Source organism: Oreochromis aureus, linkage group 1 (assembly GCF_013358895.1).
Source record: "Oreochromis aureus strain Israel breed Guangdong linkage group 1, ZZ_aureus, whole genome shotgun sequence".
NCBI classification, from domain to species: Eukaryota; Metazoa; Chordata; class Actinopteri; order Cichliformes; family Cichlidae; genus Oreochromis; species Oreochromis aureus.
In genome coordinates, this window is record NC_052942.1 from 38,470,201 (window position 1) to 38,490,184 (window position 19,984).

Consider the following 19,984-nt stretch of genomic DNA (forward strand, 5'->3'; position numbering starts at 1 on the left):
ACAGCACTCATCACATAATCAGTTTCACAAAGCGACCCACGCCTCCTCCTTGTGCATCATTTCTTCCGCCGCCTCCTCCTCCTACATCTTTCTGCATCTCTGCCACCCTGGTTACAGTTCTGGTGGAATCACGTTAGTACCAAAGTGGCTGGCTGCTATGCTACATGACAAAGTAATGGCAGCTGTCTGCAGTGGAGAGAGAGAGAGAGATGTCCCTCATCTCGCTCTTCTTCTTGGCCTCTCACATGCATACAGAGATATTTTAAATTACAAGTTTTCTGCGACAGTAAATGGAGACAGATTGGAAACTTAAATAGGTGGAACATTCACAGTAAACGTAGTGGGGTGAGCTGATTGTTTTTCTGCTCTCATTTCATTCTTCTGCTTTCTCACTGTCACATTTCATTTTTTTCTGCCTCATCTCTCTCCCCAGACACTCAGTCTCTCTCTGTTTTTACAGCTCCTGTGCTAACTCAGACTTTTCATCTGCTTTTGTGTAAATGTCCGTGTGTGTGTGACCAGAATGCCTACGACATGGCAGAGCTGCAGAAGTCCCTCCAGCCGAGCCCGGCCCAGTCAGTGCAGTACTGCCGCTCTAGAGCCTTGCACCACCCTCCTCCTCCCCACCATCATCACCATCACCTCCTCCACCAGGCGCCCCCCGTCCCACCCTCTTCCCAGCCGCTGGACCCCCTCAGCCGGACAACCAGCTCCACAACTTTGCCTCCCTCTGCAGCTTCCACTTCCTCCACGGCCACCACAACGACCAGTCTCCGCAGGGACGTCCCCCCCACCAGGCTGCCGGCCCAGGGCCAGGCCCGTCCCTCGCAGCTGGCCCGTCGTTCCCTGTCCTTCTCCAGCCAGGACCTGGCCCGCTACCTGTGCGAGATCATCCGCGATGCTGACCAGCATCCAGACACAGGACCTTTTGACTCCCTGCAGGTCTTCTCCACCGAGGGTGGGGGCTCGCCTGCCGGCTCCCTCAGCTCCTTCAGTTCAGCGGGGCTGGATGGAGGCAGCAGCGGAGAAGGGGGAGCGGAGGCGAGGAGGGAGGAGACGCTCGGGGAGTGGGGGCCTCGCTTTGAGAAGCTTCGGGCGCTGTACGAGCGAGCCGAGGCCAGCGACCTCTGAGCTCCAACACAAACTGATTGGACCCCGATAACGGGCCGCCCAAAACAATCAATTAGCAGACGCTTGGCGGCGACAGAGGCTGGAAAAGCGAGAGACTGGCCGACAGAGAGAGAGTCGCTCCACGCGTAGCACTTTGCTGACAGCTGACATGAACTGTGTTGTATTTACTGGATGATGAGACCCGCCAATCAAAGCGGGGGCCTAAGAGACAGATGAAAGTGTCCCCATGAAAAGAGCCTGTCGCTCTGCACTCACTCTACCTTGGACGGCAATTTTGCAGGAGCAGACGTTATCAAACCTACAAGTCAGGTTAAATGCTTCAGAACGTCAGCCTGCACTCGGGCTACTCATCATGATGGAGCTTAGCTTCACTGTCGGAAAAATCTGTTCCAGTCACAGACACTAAAATCCCAAATTTCCTCGTGTGTGGATGAGCTGCCAGCTGAAGGCAGAAAATATGAAAATGTTTTGGCCAGGATTTTTTTAATACATATATATGTATACCTGAGCAAATCAATGCCACTAAATGTATTTTTAGCACCTTGCTGCTCTGTAAATAAATGTCATATATTTCACACGGTACTGTTACACGAAGCCAGTGAAGATGAGGTGGATCATACTGAGTAGCCCATCCAATGCAGAGTTTCACTGTAGTGGACACACCGTGTTCTCGCTGCCTGGCTGTAAACAGCTTCTGTCAATGTTTGTATGAGAAAAAAACAAAAAGAAGTGCTTCGACCATCACTGGTTTCCAGGGTGAGATTTTTTTTTTTTTCTGGTAATGTGTCTTTTGCTAGGTTGAGTAATTCTGTATTGGTTGGGTGTTTCAAGTTTCAACGCTCCATGGGTTGTAAGACATCAAGCTTTCTACTTAGTACCGTGCCCGCGTCTTCATTTGATTTCCTATTCTCATTTGCGCTCCGCCGCTGCTCGTTCCTCCTCACCCGGGGGAGGGTGCACAAAAATTCAAACATCTTTGTAACAAAGAAATGCGAGTGGACGTGTGGACTGCGGGAGGGAGGAAATGCTCGCTCTGTTGCTCTGTTCCGTGCACGCTGTTCCTCTGGCATACCAAATGTGGCGGCTGTGAGAGACTATTTTAACAGATGCTCGGCAGAATACAAAGTACACCGAGCTGCCTTTCAAGGTGACTACTCAATAAACATAAATGGAGGGAAGAGGGTAAGAGACATTTATAAGGATTATATATATATATATATATAAATATATATATGCTTGTGAGCCGTGATAGCTGTGCCATATGCAGTTCACGCATCCATCTACTGTGTCTTGCTAAATTAGCACATTTCTTGGCTGAAACATTAGGAGGATTGTGGGTTAGAGAACTGCAGGAACATGTCATTGTGCTTTTGGTTTTTTTAATGTCAAAACTGTGAATTGTCCCTCCAGCTTCTCTCTCTCTCGCTCTCTGAGCTCTGCAAAAAACAAAACTTCCTGCGCTTTGAACCGTTGAGAACACTTTGTCTTAAAAGAACAAAAAGGCAAATAACAATAATAACGCAGCAAATGGGAGTCTAAAAAGGGCACACTTCCCTTCACATTTTTAAAACAAGAGAGAGGATTGCAGGGTAGGGGGCTGAATCAGAGAGGAAATGAGGGAAGGGAGGGAAGCGGAGGGAGCCCGGCCCTGTGGTGAAATGTCTCACCAGTGCACCACGGAGCACAGCGGCCCTGCGGGGGAGCTGCCGAGGGAAGGGATGCTGCAAGCAACAGTTTTCTGCATAACAGTTTGCTGCACTGCAAATGGGATGAACTTAAAAAGTCGTGTGCCTCCACCCACATGACCCCTAACCCCCCTCTTTCCTACGATTCTCCCCAAAAATCCAGCATGGCTTCTTCTGGCGTTTCAGCCGCTGGATTCTGCTGGAAGCAGCAGCATCAGCCGCGCTCCCTTCATGCCTTTTTTCCCTTCTATTTGTCTTCACACTGGCAGAGCTGAGCCTGTCGGCAGAGAGCAGTCAAAGGGTAGTAGAGTGTGAAAACATGTCAGGCCACTAATCCTAATAGGAGCTGATGGCCCGCTGTCATGCTGGAAAAACCAAAGGAATGTGAGGAGTTTCCAAAAAATAAAAAAAAAAGTCGACAGAGGAGTCGATCCCCAGATTGCGGCTTCTTTTTCAGACAGACTCTTTCCGAGCAGCGGAGGCAACAATGCAGCTTTTATAAATAAGAGCATTTCCAGTCAATGATGCCTAAAAGTAAAAGAGAGGCTTATTTTTCAGGCAGTGGGGAGTTCCTCGAGAGTGATCCTTGTATGTTGCTCTGTGGTGAGCGTCCAAGCCCCACACAGACAGACACGCACAGAGGGATGAAAACACTTCATGCTTCACTACAGCTGTAAGGAGCGGAGATTCACTTCCCACCATTCATTTGTAGCATACGACGGCTTCTTCAGTGTTGTGTTCTGGGTGCAGACATGTTGTGAACAATGTTTTTACCTCATTTGTAAGTACACAGATCGATACATTCAAATTATTGCTTTTTTTGCCATGAAGAGCAGCATAGATTTAAAATGTGCCGCTTTGGAGAGAAAAAAGAAATCAAACGAAGATATTTTTTATCAACATGATGGTGATGAGCTTTTGACGGTTATATAAGTGTTTTGTATTTGCTTTGATCTTTTTTTTCCTCCCCTCAATAAATTCATTTGCACCAGTGACTGTGCTGAATCGTGACTGCGTCTGTAAAGAGAAACCGAAGAACTGAAATGTGAAAAATAAATATTCCTGGCTTTGAGTGACTGACAGGGAAACGGCATTGTTGGGGGAAAAATGTTTTATTGACACACTGCCTAATAATATCTGAAACTGGCACTTCACGTATCCCTCCACCAGCAGGAGAAGGACTTTTAACGGCAGAGTAAACATTTACAAGTTTGATGATTTTTGTGGCTTTACAGTAGAAAATAACAGCACAGAATGACTTTAGTGGATTTTTAAAAAAAGGAACACCAAGCAAAAAGGAAAAATGACCAAAAGGCACCAAGATACATATTACAGTATTTTCTTTTTTCAATTAAACACAAATAAACAGTTTCCGCAATGAAAGAGTTCAAAGTTGGTTTAAATGAAGCTGAAGGTGTGAGGACTCTTTAGGATTATCAGGATGTCTACAAGTATTACTCAAGAAAAGCTCTTCATTTAAATAGTGATTATTCAATGTAATTCTAACTGTAAAGGCTGGAAAACAAGTTAAATCTTGACTTTAGGGACTCCATCAGACACAGTAAGTCGTCCTACCAGGGTATCAGTATTTCTGGGATGCTGCGTTCAGGTCATACTTGCAGCACGTCACTTGAATTAAGGTCAGGACTCAGACTTTGAAAACCTGAAATGTACTCTCCTTCAGCCTTTCTGTTGATCTACTTGACTCAATCCCAAAAATTGAGCCCTCAGAAACTGAAATTGACATCACCTGAGTTCACGAGGGCTCAAACTGATAGAAAACACGAAGGACACCGCTTTGTAACATCGCACGATGTTGCCTTAACAAAGCCAAAAGACGTTTCTTAACATTGAGAATTTTAAGGTCCAATCTCATTTTAACATCTTTCAGGCTCTTGTCTTAAAAGACGTGATGAGTGGTCAAATAATAGATTTGCTTTCTCTGTCAGCCGTTAAAAGTAAACTAATTCGGTGTCTAACACAGCACAGACTTCATTCCTGCTATTTCATGCAAACTTCTGTTTCCTGTACTTTTTGGGTTGTTTGCTCCACCCAAGACACCTTTAATGTCACACTGCATGAAGTGGAAGTTCTTGCCTTAGACAAAGTCTGCATGTGTCCTCAGGCAAACTGGAGACAAAGGGTCAAAATGTCAGCCAGAGTCTTCATGAACAGCAGTGTGTAGGCACCGGGATCAAACCCTCCTCTAACAACTGCCCTGACACTCTGCTGAATGTCCAGATACTGAGGTCGTAAAGCGATCCCAAACCATGATGTCCCTCTACCATGCTTCCCAGCTGGGCTGAGATTTTGGTATGAGAGCCTATCCTGCTCACTCTAATGTGAATGTGAACTTTTTAATAATTTAACACTCACAGGTGAAATAAAATGTACCAAGAACCTGTGCGGTACAATGTAGTGTTCCCTTGACACAGATGCTCTTTGCACACCATTGCACATGACAGACTGATAATTTACAATAAATACCAACAGACTATGTTGAATCGTTAGCTGATGGTGAGTAAAAAAAGTTTTCTGAAAATCTTAATCTTCAGCTCAAATATGCCAGCAAAACACTTAAAACCACACTTAAGCTTAGTTTAAAAATGTCATTGGTTCCACCTGTTTTTGTCCAATCATGTGCATCTCTTAATGTCAAGCATTAACCAGTGTTATTTCCCACTTTTTCCACACTAATCTAACTCAGGTTCCAGTAAGGCAGAGAGATTTCTGATCAATCCCCAACCAACATCATTACATAGCCAGGAAATTAACATCTCCTCATCTCAGTCCGTCAAATCCTGCCAGAGGCTGCTGAGGTCGCACACACCTCTCTTTCACAGAAGTGATGCTGGCGTTCAATCCAGAACAGGTTCCATCACAAAAAGATCAGTAGTTCCCAAAGTGGGAACCTATGAATGACAGATGAAGTCTACATTTCTTCCCATTAAAACACTAAATAGTGTTCCCCACTTTCTTCTAGTAACGCTAAAAGGTGTTCACTTCTGTTCAAGGTAGAGCTGGCTCTGCTTGAGCACTGGGACTACACCAGTTAAAAAGAGGTAACAAATGTGCACAAGGTTTACTTTGGCATTGGTGAGCTGGTGCAACAGTCAAAGTAATAACTGGACTCTGAAACTGGACTGCGAGCTCAAAGATGGGCAAAGTTTGCACAAGCAGGTGGCTAAACTTGCAGCTTCTTAGCCTGGAGATCAGATTTTGACAGCACTGAATTTCATCTTTGACTGAAAAAGTCCAAATTTCATTTATTTTGTACATTTTGTGGCTGTTTAAGCTTCAGCAATGAAAACTACTGAGCTGGGTGTAGAAATAAAACAGTTTAAACAGCACATCAAGAAATCCCAAACAAGCAACCCTTGGGTCACCATGGCATCACAGCACCAAGGCCAAAGGATGCTAATAGCACAATATCTGCACAATTATGGCTCAGTCCAGGCGATATAGAGAGCTGCTTGGGTTTCATCTACGACAGATGATAATTTGATCTCATCTAGCTTCAGCCCAATGGATGAAAACCAATCCTGCATCTGGGAGCAGTCCCAACATCTCTTGTTTGATTTTTTTAGATTGGGATTAAAGTTCTTTGACTTCTAAAATCACGTGGAAAGACCTTCAAGAATAAGGTTGTCCGCCTGTTGCTCTAACATCAGCAAACACAGTCTCATCACGGTTCAGGGCCGAGGCCAGGTTTCAAATCGGTTGTCCCAAAAACAGACTGTTCAAACTAAACTTGGATCCAAACAAGTTCATTAGTTGCACAAAGCCGTCTAGTGAGCATCTTAAATGTATTTCACAAACATCCACTTTAAACCAGAGCAGACTGTACATGTGCGCACAGGTTAATGACCGCCTTCATCGCCTCTTCATTAAGAAAACCATAGGCAGCAGCGGCCTGCTACTAAACCCAATATGTATGGAAATTAACAATGCTGAAAAAGTATTACATCAGTAGACTCTTATTAGTCAAACCTAATGGAATCACTTCGCTCTCAAATAAAGCAATCAGACATCTCCGAAATTAAACATCCAATATGGAGGCGGGAGGAACAAGCATTCTCGTTCCGCTTATCCGATTGGTATGCATCACGACGAGGCCTCGCCTTTAACGAACACCGTGTTTTCAAAAGCCCTGCAACAACGTGTGCAGGAGTGCTCACGCATCTGCGAGAGCGTGGATTATCAAAGACCGAGGTCCTTATTAACAAGTGTACAAATACAGGCAAACTGAGCCGAGATGAAGGGGAAGGGACGGAGGGAGGGTCCTAATTGTCCAACCACTAATTACCTACGCAGCTCCAGCCTTTCAGTCACCTCCTCTCCTTTCCTCTGGTGTGAAAGAAGAAAATGAGGAAGATCACTGAGAATTCATGTTTTCACGCGCTCTCATTTCTCCTGTGCTGCTGTTTAAACATGAGCATCGTCTGTCATCCCCTCTCCTCCTCCCCGCTTTCTCGTCTAACCACAAAGCCTCGGTTTGATATGCAAGTGTTGGCCCCTCTCTCTCTATTTTGGATTGTGGCTCAGAATCAGCCCCGTTGTCAGGCTGCTGCAATTTCCTCGCCACTTACATTATTCATGTGTGTTTGTGGCTTGGGGGGTGTGTGTGTGTGTGTGTGTGTGTGTGTGTGTGTGTGTGTGTGTGGCAGAGAGACAAGAATGAAAAGGTTGAGACTGCTGCTGATGAGAATCACAGAAAGAGAAAAAACATGACAGCAATCACAACAACAACAACACCGTCACAAATACCACTTGGTACCAACTCTGACCTCAGTTTTACAGCAAAAGCACATTTAAGCAGCCGGGCAGAAAGCGAAACTAACGGAATTATCCTTCTTTTTCTGGGGTAACTCGTAACATTTATCACAGCAGCCACATGTGCCCCACCACAAAGGGGCCACATCTGAGCTCCGCTAGTGGTCTGACCTCCTCGGTTTGGCTACAGCCGAGTACGACTAAACAATCACTGAACGAACAACTCTCAGCATTTCCTGTTCCTGGGCAACAATACACAGACTGTATATTAAAGATGTCTGTAGTTTCCAAGTCTGAAAACCTGCACTCTTTTGAGCCCACAGCAGGAAGTCCACCTGTGTAGTAGCTGTACAGGGGCTCGATAATGGATACCAGAAATTTGGCAGTTGAAGTAATTCATGGCAGAAGCAATAAACTGTCAATTTAATGAGCCTGCAACAGCTTATGATTATCTCTGTAACACCATAAACTCTCTACTGATCTGCTCTTATAGCAAGACGCATGTTATGCTGAAAGTTATTGGAAGCTAACGAGGCAGTTAGCAAACTTTTTCTTAAACCTTCTTTTTAATAATATATTTTTATTTTTATGTACAATCCTGAGAAAAAAAATACCGTACAGTAAAATCAAGAGAAAGGGGTGGGAGCTAAACTGAGCTCATCAGCTAGCAGCCAGCTCTCAGACTGATCATCAGAGGAGAAAACCACAAAGATCCTGCAAACAGAAATGAGAAGCTACACAGCTTAACAAATTTATTAGACCACCACCAGACCAAATAAAGAGTTTTGGTTATTACCATAACACATTTTCAGGGTTGTGTAATGGTTAATAAAACAGTATCTGCAAGCTCTTTCATCTTCTAATATAGTTATTGTCTTGGTCCATTAATTTTCAAATTTTACTTTTACAAAAAGGCAGAAAAGAGTAATAAAAATAAAAAATAATAACAAATTACAGTTACAGAAGAATTAATTTTAGTGTTTGATGAATTTCAGACTTCATTGAAAAGTCAGGTGTCTTGGCTCAGATTTGGATACAGTTTATTTGCCTAATTAATAAAAAAATAGAAATTTTTTGACAGATTTCTAAAATATTTGTGTTTTGTTTTTATAACAGGTGATCTAACAAATCTATTACCCACTGTGTATCTGGTACATGGCCTCTCCATGGGACTGATGTTCTGGTGGATCGTCCCTAATGAATATATATCTGGTGAAGGAGAGAGAGTAATGATCGTGCCCCCCCCACGTAATTTTCTTGCTATGTTTGTGTGGATATTACAGATTCTTTAGAAGGAAATCACACAGTAATTTAAAATGGTGTGTATGTTCACAGAGTGTGTGATGCAGGTTATTCTGAAGCTACCATGTAGAGATGTCTCCCAGACACATCATAGGAAGGTAATTATAAAGATGACAGCTGTAAGGACACACTGTGTGTGTGTGTGTGTGTGTGTGTGTGTGTGTGTGTGTGTGTGTGTGTGTGTGTGTGTGTGTGTGTGTGTGTGTGTGTGTGTGTGTTCCTGTCCAAAAGCTAGCTGTGCAGAACGGGCAGACTGCGGCTTTCTCAAGAACAACTTCTCCAACCTGCATCAGAGTGACTGAAGTCATCGCTCACAGATCACAAATAAAAATTCAATTAAACCTAAATTGAAGTTTGTGTTTCGTTTGAGACATTTTGTAGAGAAGTTCAAAGACCTGTTTGAGGGTTACAACTTGGTTTTAGGCTTAAAGTAGGTTCAGGTTGAGGTTAAGTTGGGGTTTGGCACGTAGTTTTTAGGCTTGTGGGTAAAAGGATGACAGGATGACAGGATGGTAACAGTAAAATTTAACAGCCACATGAGTTTCCACTGGGACTATGACAACCTGTTTAAGCATGTTTTTGTGTTCAGTATGTTTAATGAATCAAAATCAAGCACAGGAATAAGTTCAATTATTAATCTGAGAACATGTAATGAATGAGGCCGATGGCTGATGACCAGCTTCCTTTACACGAACATGGCTGAAACAGACTGACTGGAGTGGCTCGTTACCCATCTGAAAGAACACGTAGGTCAGTTCTGAAAAATACATCATCTCTTAACTGACTGTAATCTTTTCAGTTGTATCAGTTTTTTTATAAACTAGACATTTATACTTAATGTCTGCTGTCTACTCCTAAAACAACTGAACTACAGTGGAAACTGAACCTTTTCGATCTTACGTTGGATATATTTTTAAAAGTCAGTTTAAATCCCTACAAATGAAAGAGCTCAACAAATCTTCGATTTCTGCCCCTACTGTCATTGGCAAAGAAGAACTCAGCTGCAAATATATACGACTTCTCTGTATTTCAATCTTTAAGTTTCACTTAGTCATCTAAACTTTTTTTGGGGTGGACGGTGGCTGAACGAGTGGACGTAGATCAGCCCAAAGCAGGATTCCTACATTTGCTTCCACTCTCCACTCACAAAAACACTGCAGCCCGAAGCACAGACCGGCCCGCTGTTCTAACAGCACGTCCAAAGAGCCACGTGTTGAAGAAATAATGGCCATGATCACAGCTGGGCGCAGTGCAAAGAGGAGACAGAGGAACAGCAAGGATTCAGCACTTTTATTTCGTCCTCTCCTCCTCTCTCCCCTCTGGCCTCTGCTGGGGTTGTCTTGCAGCCCTGGTCCTGCTACTGAGTCACGCTGGGCTCTGATGAGCCCTTCGTATTTTTCTTGCGTTTCTTCTTGAGCCGGTAGACATGGAAGGTTTTATTCTGGAATGTTCTGGTAAAGAGAGCGTTGTAAGCCGCCGCGTCCGTCTTGATGGCATCGCAAAAACGAGGGTGGGTGGCAGGGACGAGGTCGGGGTCATTCTCTCCAGGTCCGTCCATAATCTGATAAGAGAACAAACGTGTCACCATTAACAGCAAGAAGAATGACGGCAGGCTGAAGCCAGCACAATCGAGATAAAGTCAGATAAAGTCCACCGGCAGCAGCCTCTGATTTCACTTTGCTCTGCCAGTTAGAGTTGGCATAAAATCTGTATGAATGCTTTAGTGCATTAAGGGCTAAAGTGAGCCTAAATTAATAAATATTCTGCTTTGGGATTATTGATTGCAACATTGATAAAAAAGCAGCCAAAGAAGGCTGCACCCAAAGAAAGAAAAAAAAAGAGGCAGTGCAGGACACGTGGAGATGCTGGCTTCAAGGACGGATTTTCTTGGAAGGAATAAGATATTCATTAGCAGCACTGAAGGCCATTAACAAAAAATATCAGCTTCTAAAAAGGATCCCACAGAACGGCACTGTTTGCTGGCGAGACGCAACACTTCCAGTTTTAAAAAGTGGTGGGCGGGACTGTGAAAGTTTCTGAATGATAAACTTTCAATAAAAAAAAAGAAAAGTATTAACTTTTTGTCGAATATTCAGTCATGAATATTTTATAGTTTCACACACTTGAATTCTGAAAGTGTCACATTTAAAAACACTAAATAAGCCACAACATGAAAAGCACTGAGCCATGTTTGAGTGGAGCTACAACTATTTTGAGGCTTATAGTGAAGCTGTACTGTGTATTAAGGCAGCGGTCCCCAACCCCCGGGTCGTGGACCGGTACCGGTCCGTGAGTTGTTTGGTCGCAGGAGTTGAGGCTCGGGTGTGAAATTGATGGTTTTCAGGGTTTTTATCATTAACTCTGTTTCCCTGGGTCTTTTCCTTGTGTTATGAATTCAGTTTCTATATATTTTCATGTACTTTATATTTGTTTTGTAGCTGTGTGTCTTTTAAAAGAAATGTTTATGCGTTACCATAGCGACCAGAGAGGAGGATGTTACTCTCAATGTTGTTGCCGCATTTCAGGAGGACGCTGCTAATAAAGTTACACAATTACACAGTGAATTCATGTTTATTAGTATATTTACAAAAAGCCACCGTTTTTGTCTCAGTCGTATCGTTTTATTTTGTTGTATTTATCAGCGACACCTTAAAGGCCGGTCCGTGAAAATATTGTCAGACATTAAACCGCTCTGTGGCGTAAAAAAGATTGGGGACCGCTGTATTAAGGGAGAGTGTAGGAAGTATAAATTAGCCTCTGAGGAATATGCATAAATATTTAGGTTCATAATCACATGCAAATGCTCTGCAGTGGGTATTTGTAATTATTTGGTGATTTCACTTTGCATTTTCATTGGAGTAAGATTAGCGATGATGTTCCATCATCATCATCATCATCATCATCGCTGGAAGCCAAAATAAAGTTTTCCAGCAGTAAAGGACGCCCCACAGGTCATGTGGCTTTGCCCCAGTGGGTCAGAAATGTCTTGATGGCACACGGGGAGATTTTAATGTGGTGGCTACCTGGTGTGTACAAGTAAAGATACAACCATCACATCTTATATAGTTTGTTATAGTCATTAACACTCGGGGTGTTACAGGGAAAGCACTGGATCACTGAGCAGAAAAAAAAGGAAGGAAAGGCATCCTGGTGTTAAAAATGAAAGCAAAAAAAGAAGAAAAGACGCTAAGAAGGAAAAACAAAACAGGCAGACAGAAAGACCACAGGTGATAAAAAGAGTAAGAGCTAAATAAAAGAAAGTATGAGAGGAAGCAAAGGACAGACAGAAAGAGACATAAATCCAGCATTCCTTCAATAAAGCTGTCTAGATGTCAGATGTTGTGTACGCTGCGTGACATTTACGGCGTCGCGAGCACACCCCGACTCTGTGTTTCAGCGTTTCATGTGTCTTACACGACGCTGGGCCAGACCGAAGCTCGTCTCGCCTCTGGTAATCCAAATAGTCGGCGAGCCGCATCTGACATCAAAATAAAGAGTCTGGGGGAGCGCAGTGGGGGAAGCGGCGGCAAAAGAGTGAGAGACAGTGACGCGCAGATAAGAAGTGGGACTATTGATCTGTCTGCGGAGGCTGAGAGCTTTCACCGAGTCGCAGGAGTCGGCAGATCGGACGGCACATGCTGCCACACACACACACGCACACACACGCACACACACAGTGAGTCACATTAAATGAAAGCCACCCACATGTCCGTTGGCCAGGTCGAGCAGGTCCCGCAGTCTGCAGCCTCGCCTGTGCCTCCGCTCGTAGCAGATGCTGTTTTCCAACACCACATAGTCAGCCCCAATAGCCTTCAGGATATCGTAGACTTCCTCTGGGGAGCGGCGAGCGTACACTTGATACACCTGTTCTCACACACACACACACACACACACACACACACACACACACACACACACATATATGTAAGGATTTCCTGGAAGGAAGCCAATGTTAACTTAATATTGCTGGGAGGGGAAAACGTCTCCCCTGGAACTCAATTACCAGACACATTTGCTTTCTGAATTACAGTTTATGAAACTTGGTTTATTCCAATTAGGAAACGTTTACTTTGAAAAACAAAAAAATAGAATGAAAACAATTATGACTCAAACAAAACCGGCGGGGGAACAAGAACTAAAGCTGAAAACATAAATCCCAGCTTCCTGGAAAACTCATGGTTCATCTTTTATTTGTAGCAGACAAAAGATTTAAATGGACAAATTATCCAATCCATAAATACTGTAAGAACTGGCTAAGAGCTGATTTATTCTACGACCAAAACACAGCCCAACAGCAGCTTTTAGAAAGGTTCAAATGAGCTGTAAAAAAAACTGAAGCAACAATCCAACTCAATCTCACCTGTGGCTGAAATCTCACTAATTTAACCACTAAGTGCTGTTTTAGTTTGTTTGTTGGTTGTTTTTTTGGACCATCTTAATGGTGAGTATCAAATATACTCACTACATTGTGCTTTAAGTGATTAACCACTATGACACAAGCATGAGCACCTTCCTTTGCAAACGAGCCTACATCTGTCGGCGATGATGCAAAAATGACGAGCATTCACTGGCGCCATTTGGAGAGCCCTTCTGTGGCTGGTGATGAAATATGGTGGAAAATCACAATGGAAATAAAGTGACAACTAAATATTAGATATTAAAAATAGTCCAGAACTGACAGAATCGGATACTAAGTGAGGGGTGACTCTAAAAGTACTACAGCGGTGCTAAAAGTCTGAGAATCAGTGTCACAGTTTTCATCCTCTCGAGATGATCTCATGAAAAGCTCCAAATCAATATTTAACTGATCCGGCTCTCAGCGTATTTAAAAAAAAATACAGTTTGTTCATCTGTGCCAATTTTTTTTTTTTTTTTTTTTTTTAATATCTCAACTGCTGTAAATAACCAGCTTAGAACAATTCACTGAACCACACTGTGTCACTGAGATGAACTAAAGCACTGCACAGCCTGGCGGACAAAGTCCTGGCAGCATTATTGTTAAAACCCCAGCAGGTTTTCCAGGCACAGTGTCAGGAAGCAGGTACCTTATTTGAGTTTATTTGAGCATTTGATAAACAAAAATGTCTATTACGCTCGAGTAAATAAAGACGTCAACTAACAAAACTGAATCTAAATCGCTGGTGATTTTTTCTTGACTTTTCTGCCTCCGTCTGAACCACAAACAAATTCAAGGCTCCGAGTCTTTCACGTAGCTGTAGCCTGCAAACACCTGCAACCTACCAAGGTAGCTAACGCAGTCTGGACAGTTCGGACTGGGAGGGGGTTAATATGAAACCAATTTCTTGCCAGTGGGCAGTGTTAACAGAAGAAAACATTAATTGTTTCTCTTGAACTCACAGATTGGTGCTGAGTGAAAGTCCACTGATGCCAACCCTACAAGCTCTATTTGATCAGCAATGAAAACATGATGCCAAGTCACCTGACGCTCAGGAAATAATCAGGGCTGTAGCTGAATATAATAGACCAATACTGTTCTTATCTCCAGTTTTTAAAGAAGAGATGCCTCTTAATTTTTTTTGTCGTTTTCCCCTGTGGTGTCAAAAATGGCGTCGACCATTTCGCTTGACTAAGTGGAGTCGTGGCAACTTTTTAGATTGACTGCATGAGAGCTTTTCTGTGGATCAAGATGTATGTAAGAAGGTAATGAGGATGGAACCCTTATTATCAACAACTGCAGTCCTAAAACCTCTTAGTGGGTGCCAAAAGATTCTTGAAGTACCTAGATCGCAGAATTTTACCAGAAGTGTAAAATTAATTAAAATAAAGAAGCAATGAACCTTCATTTATTGGTCTTTGAATGCATTTTAATGTTTGAAATGGCTTTGTTCTGCAGATTGACGCCACCTCCACGTGTGTGAAAATCACTTAACCGCTGACAATTGTCAGGGGCTGCCCTCACGATTTAAAGTGCACTGACATGAAGTCAGTTATGAATTGCTGCACATAAAGTGAACTGAATTGTGCAGTATTATCTGTTGAGATTGCAATTGGAGCCAGAAGGCAAACACCCATGCAAAGACCACACAATGACTGAAAAGCAGCTCATGTGTGAGCAAAAACGAAGCTATTATAACAACACGACAAAAGGATATAATCAACTACAGCAGTGTGGATTTCTCTGAAGAAAAAAAAAAAAGACATGTTTGACTTTAAAATGGTTTAGCAAAAGGGTTATAATAAAATCTAGTTTTCCTAATTGAGGTTTAATTTACTTACATGTAATACACTTTTCCAATCAGATGGTCATAAAAGAGGAAAATTAACCAATTTCTGTCAAATAATGAAACTTCAATTTAGTTTTATGGCTATAGCACCAGTTCACAGCGGTTTTCTCTAAGTGCTTTAAATCTTTAAGACCCCAGAATGTTAGAAAAGAGACGCCCAACAGTAAGATGATCCCTTAGGAGTGAGCAGTTGTGGGGAGGAAGATGAGGACAGGGTAAATATACAAATATACATATATCAACACATGGGGATGAAAAGGTTCTCAAAGCATCACAGGAAGTTCCCCAGCAGCTTGAGGTTATATGTAGATCCTATAAAAGGAAACACTTTTAAAGCACCAACCCTTTAACCCCCCACCAATGGCAGCAGTTCCCAGGAAAATGTCATACTGGAATTTGCTAATAAGAGCAACTCCAAAGACAAATTTAAAAAAAAGTTTATAAAAGTAAGGGAAACCCCAAAGTGTGTACGAAAAGCAGTAAGTACACATCTAAATTACATCAGTATATCTGTGAAACATGGAGGTCATGTCATGGCGGGTGATGTGCTGCTGGCTGTGGAACTGGCTCGCTCTTTATTGACAATGTATTGGAAGAATTCAGAAGTAATCCGTAAACGAGCCGCACTTATAGAAAGCCGCTTCTGTTCTTATTGACTGCCTAAAGTGCTTTACCCTCCGAAGCACATCCATCACACAGTTTAGGATGTTGCCTGTGGTTACTTCAACATGCAGGCTTAGGATGCTGGAGATCAAACCACCGACCTTCTCATTAGTGGACTACCTACCATTGTGTGCTGTAAAGAAAGAAAAACTATGGCTATATAAAAGGACCCCCTCAAATCTCATTAGCTGGTTCTTTATCCTGCAAAAACACAATGACCCCAAATGCACTGCCTGTGGTTCAGCTTTCACTGGTGTCAAAAACTGGAGAGTGGGTGAACGGCCATGTCAGTCATCAGATTTAAAAACCACTGAGCATTTTACCAGCTGAATGTGTGTGTAGTTATAACAGGCGTCATTGCAACCACATATTAGATTTCATCGCTTTTTATTTCCACTGACATATCTGGGAAGAAGAGACTGAAACTTGCTTTGCCTAAAATGTTTGTGTGTGAGAACTAAGTCAAAATGCCAGTATCGCCTCATCAGCTCGGATTTGTTAAAGAAACCACTCTGTACATGTAGTTTTATGTAGTATACAAGAAAACAACTGGTATATAAATACTGTTGTTTTAGCAGTTACCACCAAAATCACCATGGATAGAAGGAACAGTACTGTGCAAAAGTCTTGAACCAACCCCCCCACTTCTTTATATTTTGCTTCCAAGGAGCCAGACTTTAAAGGGGTCTTTAGAAATACTTCTCCAGGCTTTCTTGAGGTCTTTCAAAGTTTTTCTTTGACATTGGCTGCATCCCATCCATCATGCCCAACCATTTTCCGTGGACTCTTAAGATAACATAAAATTGTTTAGTTGTACAAAAAAGGTGATTCCCAAAAATTCCCAAGAAGATGTGACAGACCTAAAAGACCATCTACAACATGATGAACAGTATCTGAGGAGAGAGGTACCACAGTGAGTGTCTACAGGTTCTGTCATGGTTTGCAGCTGCATTTTAGCCAGTGATGTTGGGCATATTGTCAAACTTATGAATACAGAGAAGGACCATCGGATTTCTGTACTAACTGAAAGCAAGCATGCAAGGCAAAGGCTTCATTTTCAGTAAAAGCATATCTGGACAGAAAACACACAGTTAAACATCATCAGTCATGGACTGACCTCCTCAACATCACCGAAGCACTGTGGGATCCTCTTGACCGAAAACGGGAAAAAAGGCAGAAACATCCAAAGAAAAGCTGTGGATGTCCTTCAAGAACCCAGGAGAACTATTTCTGTTAAGTACTTAAAGAAATTACAAGAGGACTCACCTAAGAGAGTTCGGGCTGTCTTAAAGGTAAAGGTGATCGTACCAAATACTGACTTTCAAGCTTGTTAGTATTGCATAAACTCTGTTTTGTTTTATATACTGTTTCCAGTATTTTGACATGTTACAATAAATCACTATAAATCTCTTTATCCCATTTTTCTAGTAAAATACAAAGATGTGACGTGTGGCTCAAGACTTTTGCACAATACTATAGGTATGCAAATTAACATAGAACGGACTACAGCGGGTGATGGGAACAACTATACTTGTTGTCTATTAATTAATAATTTTGCAGAGACACTTATAGCTTGCACACGAAGTGAGACCGTGTTTTAAAATATATTTATGCAGCTTTCTTCCACGTTAACAAAGAAAACAGAGTCATGTTTGCACAGCTGTCTTTATGAGGACATTCACTGGTATTAACGGTTTCTCTAGCACCTTACCTAAACCTAACCAAACTCTAATCCTAAAATGGAGTCTTGACCCTAAAACAGCCTTTTGATAAGGACTGAAAAAGAGAGGACTGCCCAAAATGTCTTCACTCTTCCAAAATATTCTCTCTCCAGTGGTCTAAAACTCAGCCTGGTCCTCATAAAGATAGCTGGACACAGATAAAGCCCAGTAGGCCTGAACCAGTGTCGTGGTCCATTAATGAGCTCCATACTAGGCTCGAGCCTCGCCAGCGGCTCAGCATGGCTGACTTCCCGCTGGGAGGCAAATCACAGGCTCAGCTACCCGAGAAATGACCCACACATTACTTTCCGCTCATTGCAAAGAAGACACGCCGCATGCAGAAGCAGAAAAAAAGTAATAATAAAGGTAATTCTCCATTGTGTTTGGTCATTAGCTGTATGTGGTTTGCAGCATGTTTGGGAAAAAGTGATATTTGTCATGTTTTCTATTTCACTGTCTGAATTCAGTCAATATAGGAGTGACAACCAGTTATTTAAGTGCATTGGCAGGGCATGTAGTAACAGGCCAGAGGGAAAAATATACTAATGAAAACACAATACAAAGAGAATTCATGAATAATACACAGAAATAAAGTGAAACGCTGCCTTTGCTGCTTTGTTTAACCTGATTTCTGCAGAAAAAAAAAAAACATTCACAGAAAAAGGGAAAAAAGAAAACAATGCCTCCACAGCATTTCTCACATACATTACAATACTAATATGCACTCAAGCACATGCGCCACCATTCATCTCTCCTTTACTGGAACACAGCACTTTTAGGCTCCATTTTTCCTACGTTACCATTCATTCCACCATAATGGATGCACAATGTACTCAGTGCATCTTCTGATCCCATATTCATTCAGACAATCACTGCAGGTCAATGGCCCCCATCTACAGACAATTCCCTGGTCTCTCACGCAAGACATTAGTACAGAGCTGAGTGAGATGGATGGGTGGGGATGTTGTACAAAACAGATTTCACTGTGTAGAGGAGGGCGGGAATAACGCAACAACAAGATCTGGAAATTGCCTGAAAATTCTGACACTGCCTGCAGCACCAAAATAATGTATAAAGGTTAAATATTACTTAAATAAAATTGAATCAAAACAAGGAAAATGCATCACATGGTGTACAGCTACACTGGCACTCAGTTACTGTGGCTTTAGTGTAACTGTGCACTCGGGCCGTAGCTGGTAACACAAAAATATCTGTTCACTTAATTCCCAGGTTGACTGTTCATTTTTGGGATTTTTAAAGAACATAATTCAAAATGCAAATTACCAAAACTGAAATACATATATACACAATGAGGTTTTACATATTTTTACTAGTGTTTAAAATAACTTTAAATGGTGTATTAATGCCATTGTGGGCCGAAAAAAGTGAGGGACAAAAAAAAATGCTAGAGAAAAAAGGAGGGGGGGTCTGGAGGGGTAATGGGTTTTAGGGGGTTTCATTATAGAATAAAATTGCTTCACTTCGCACGTTTACTGTGTTGATTAAATTAGAGAAGAAGGAAAGAAAAAAGAATCCCCACTGACTGGGGTTAGGTGAGCTTTCGTGCATTGAGAACTACAAAGCAATAGATGCATCTACACAGCAGCCCTTCCTGACTGATGTGCAGGCAGTCCAGCATCTGGAGTGTGAGCAGGTTGGTTCAACCCAGCAACACAAAGCTGTTATGTTCCATGACAGAAACAAAAAACTGTTTTTCTAATTTTACGTATAAATTTTAAACTTGAGTTCTTTTCTGAACGCCACACCCTTCCACCTGCCCTTTTTTTCTCTTAGCTACCCACAGTGAACCGTTTCAATGAACAAGGGTAGGGAAAGCTCAGTAGATAGAGTGGTCACCCCATGATCGGAAGGTCGGGAATCCACTGAACGGCTACCCTGAGGTACCCCTGAGCAAGAACCCGTCTGTACACACTGCTCCCCAGGTGCTGGATTGGTGGCTGCCCATTGCTTCACTGAGTGAATGTTTTAAATGCAGAGGAGTAAATTCCCTACGCGGATTAATAAAGTATACATTATTATTATACATTACATAATATGCCTGAACAGATGACCCAAAGCTGTCACTCATCCATTTTCTTAACTGCGTATCCATTTCAGGGTCGAGGTGAGTTGACATTGGGCGAGATGTGAGGTACATCCTGAATATTTCACCCGTCTGTCTCTGGGAAGCCACACAGTCACAGCACTAACATGCAAACTCAGCTATATGAGCAGGACTTTCACAGATACTTACAAATCTGTGATTATGTTTGTAAGAACAAGAACTGTCAGATAATATTCAGATATGTATCGATGCATATAATTCCAGTAAGACCCAAAGGTTAAAAAAAAACAAACTGTACCATTTCTTTGAACAAGGATAACACAGAGCATGTGATACCTTTGTGATACCTAAGTAACAAGTAACTGAATGTGGAGGGGCTTCTTTGTTACTCTTAAACAG

General features: G+C 42.3%; 2 protein-coding genes across 3 annotated transcripts in view; one reads left to right on the top strand and one right to left on the bottom strand.

Moving 5' to 3' along the window:
* Positions 1-3,812, top strand: part of LOC120441124 (neural-cadherin-like) — a 370,842-nt gene extending 367,030 nt beyond the window's left edge. The window contains exon 40 of the mRNA XM_039614938.1: positions 523-3,812. Coding sequence (XP_039470872.1) covers positions 523-1,131 — 609 coding nt within the window. The 3' untranslated portion in view covers positions 1,132-3,812. The remainder of the gene's footprint in view (positions 1-522) is intronic.
* A 94-nt stretch (positions 3,813-3,906) lies between these two features.
* Positions 3,907-19,984, bottom strand: part of dpy19l3 (dpy-19 like C-mannosyltransferase 3) — a 73,372-nt gene continuing 57,294 nt past the window's right edge. For both annotated transcript variants that reach the window (XM_031743711.2, XM_039613589.1), the window contains exons 18-19: positions 12,597-12,755; positions 3,907-10,452 (exon numbers count right to left, since the gene is read on the bottom strand). In XM_031743711.2, the coding sequence (XP_031599571.1) occupies positions 10,249-10,452; positions 12,597-12,755 (363 nt within the window). In that variant the 3' untranslated portion in view covers positions 3,907-10,248. The remainder of the gene's footprint in view (positions 10,453-12,596; positions 12,756-19,984) is intronic.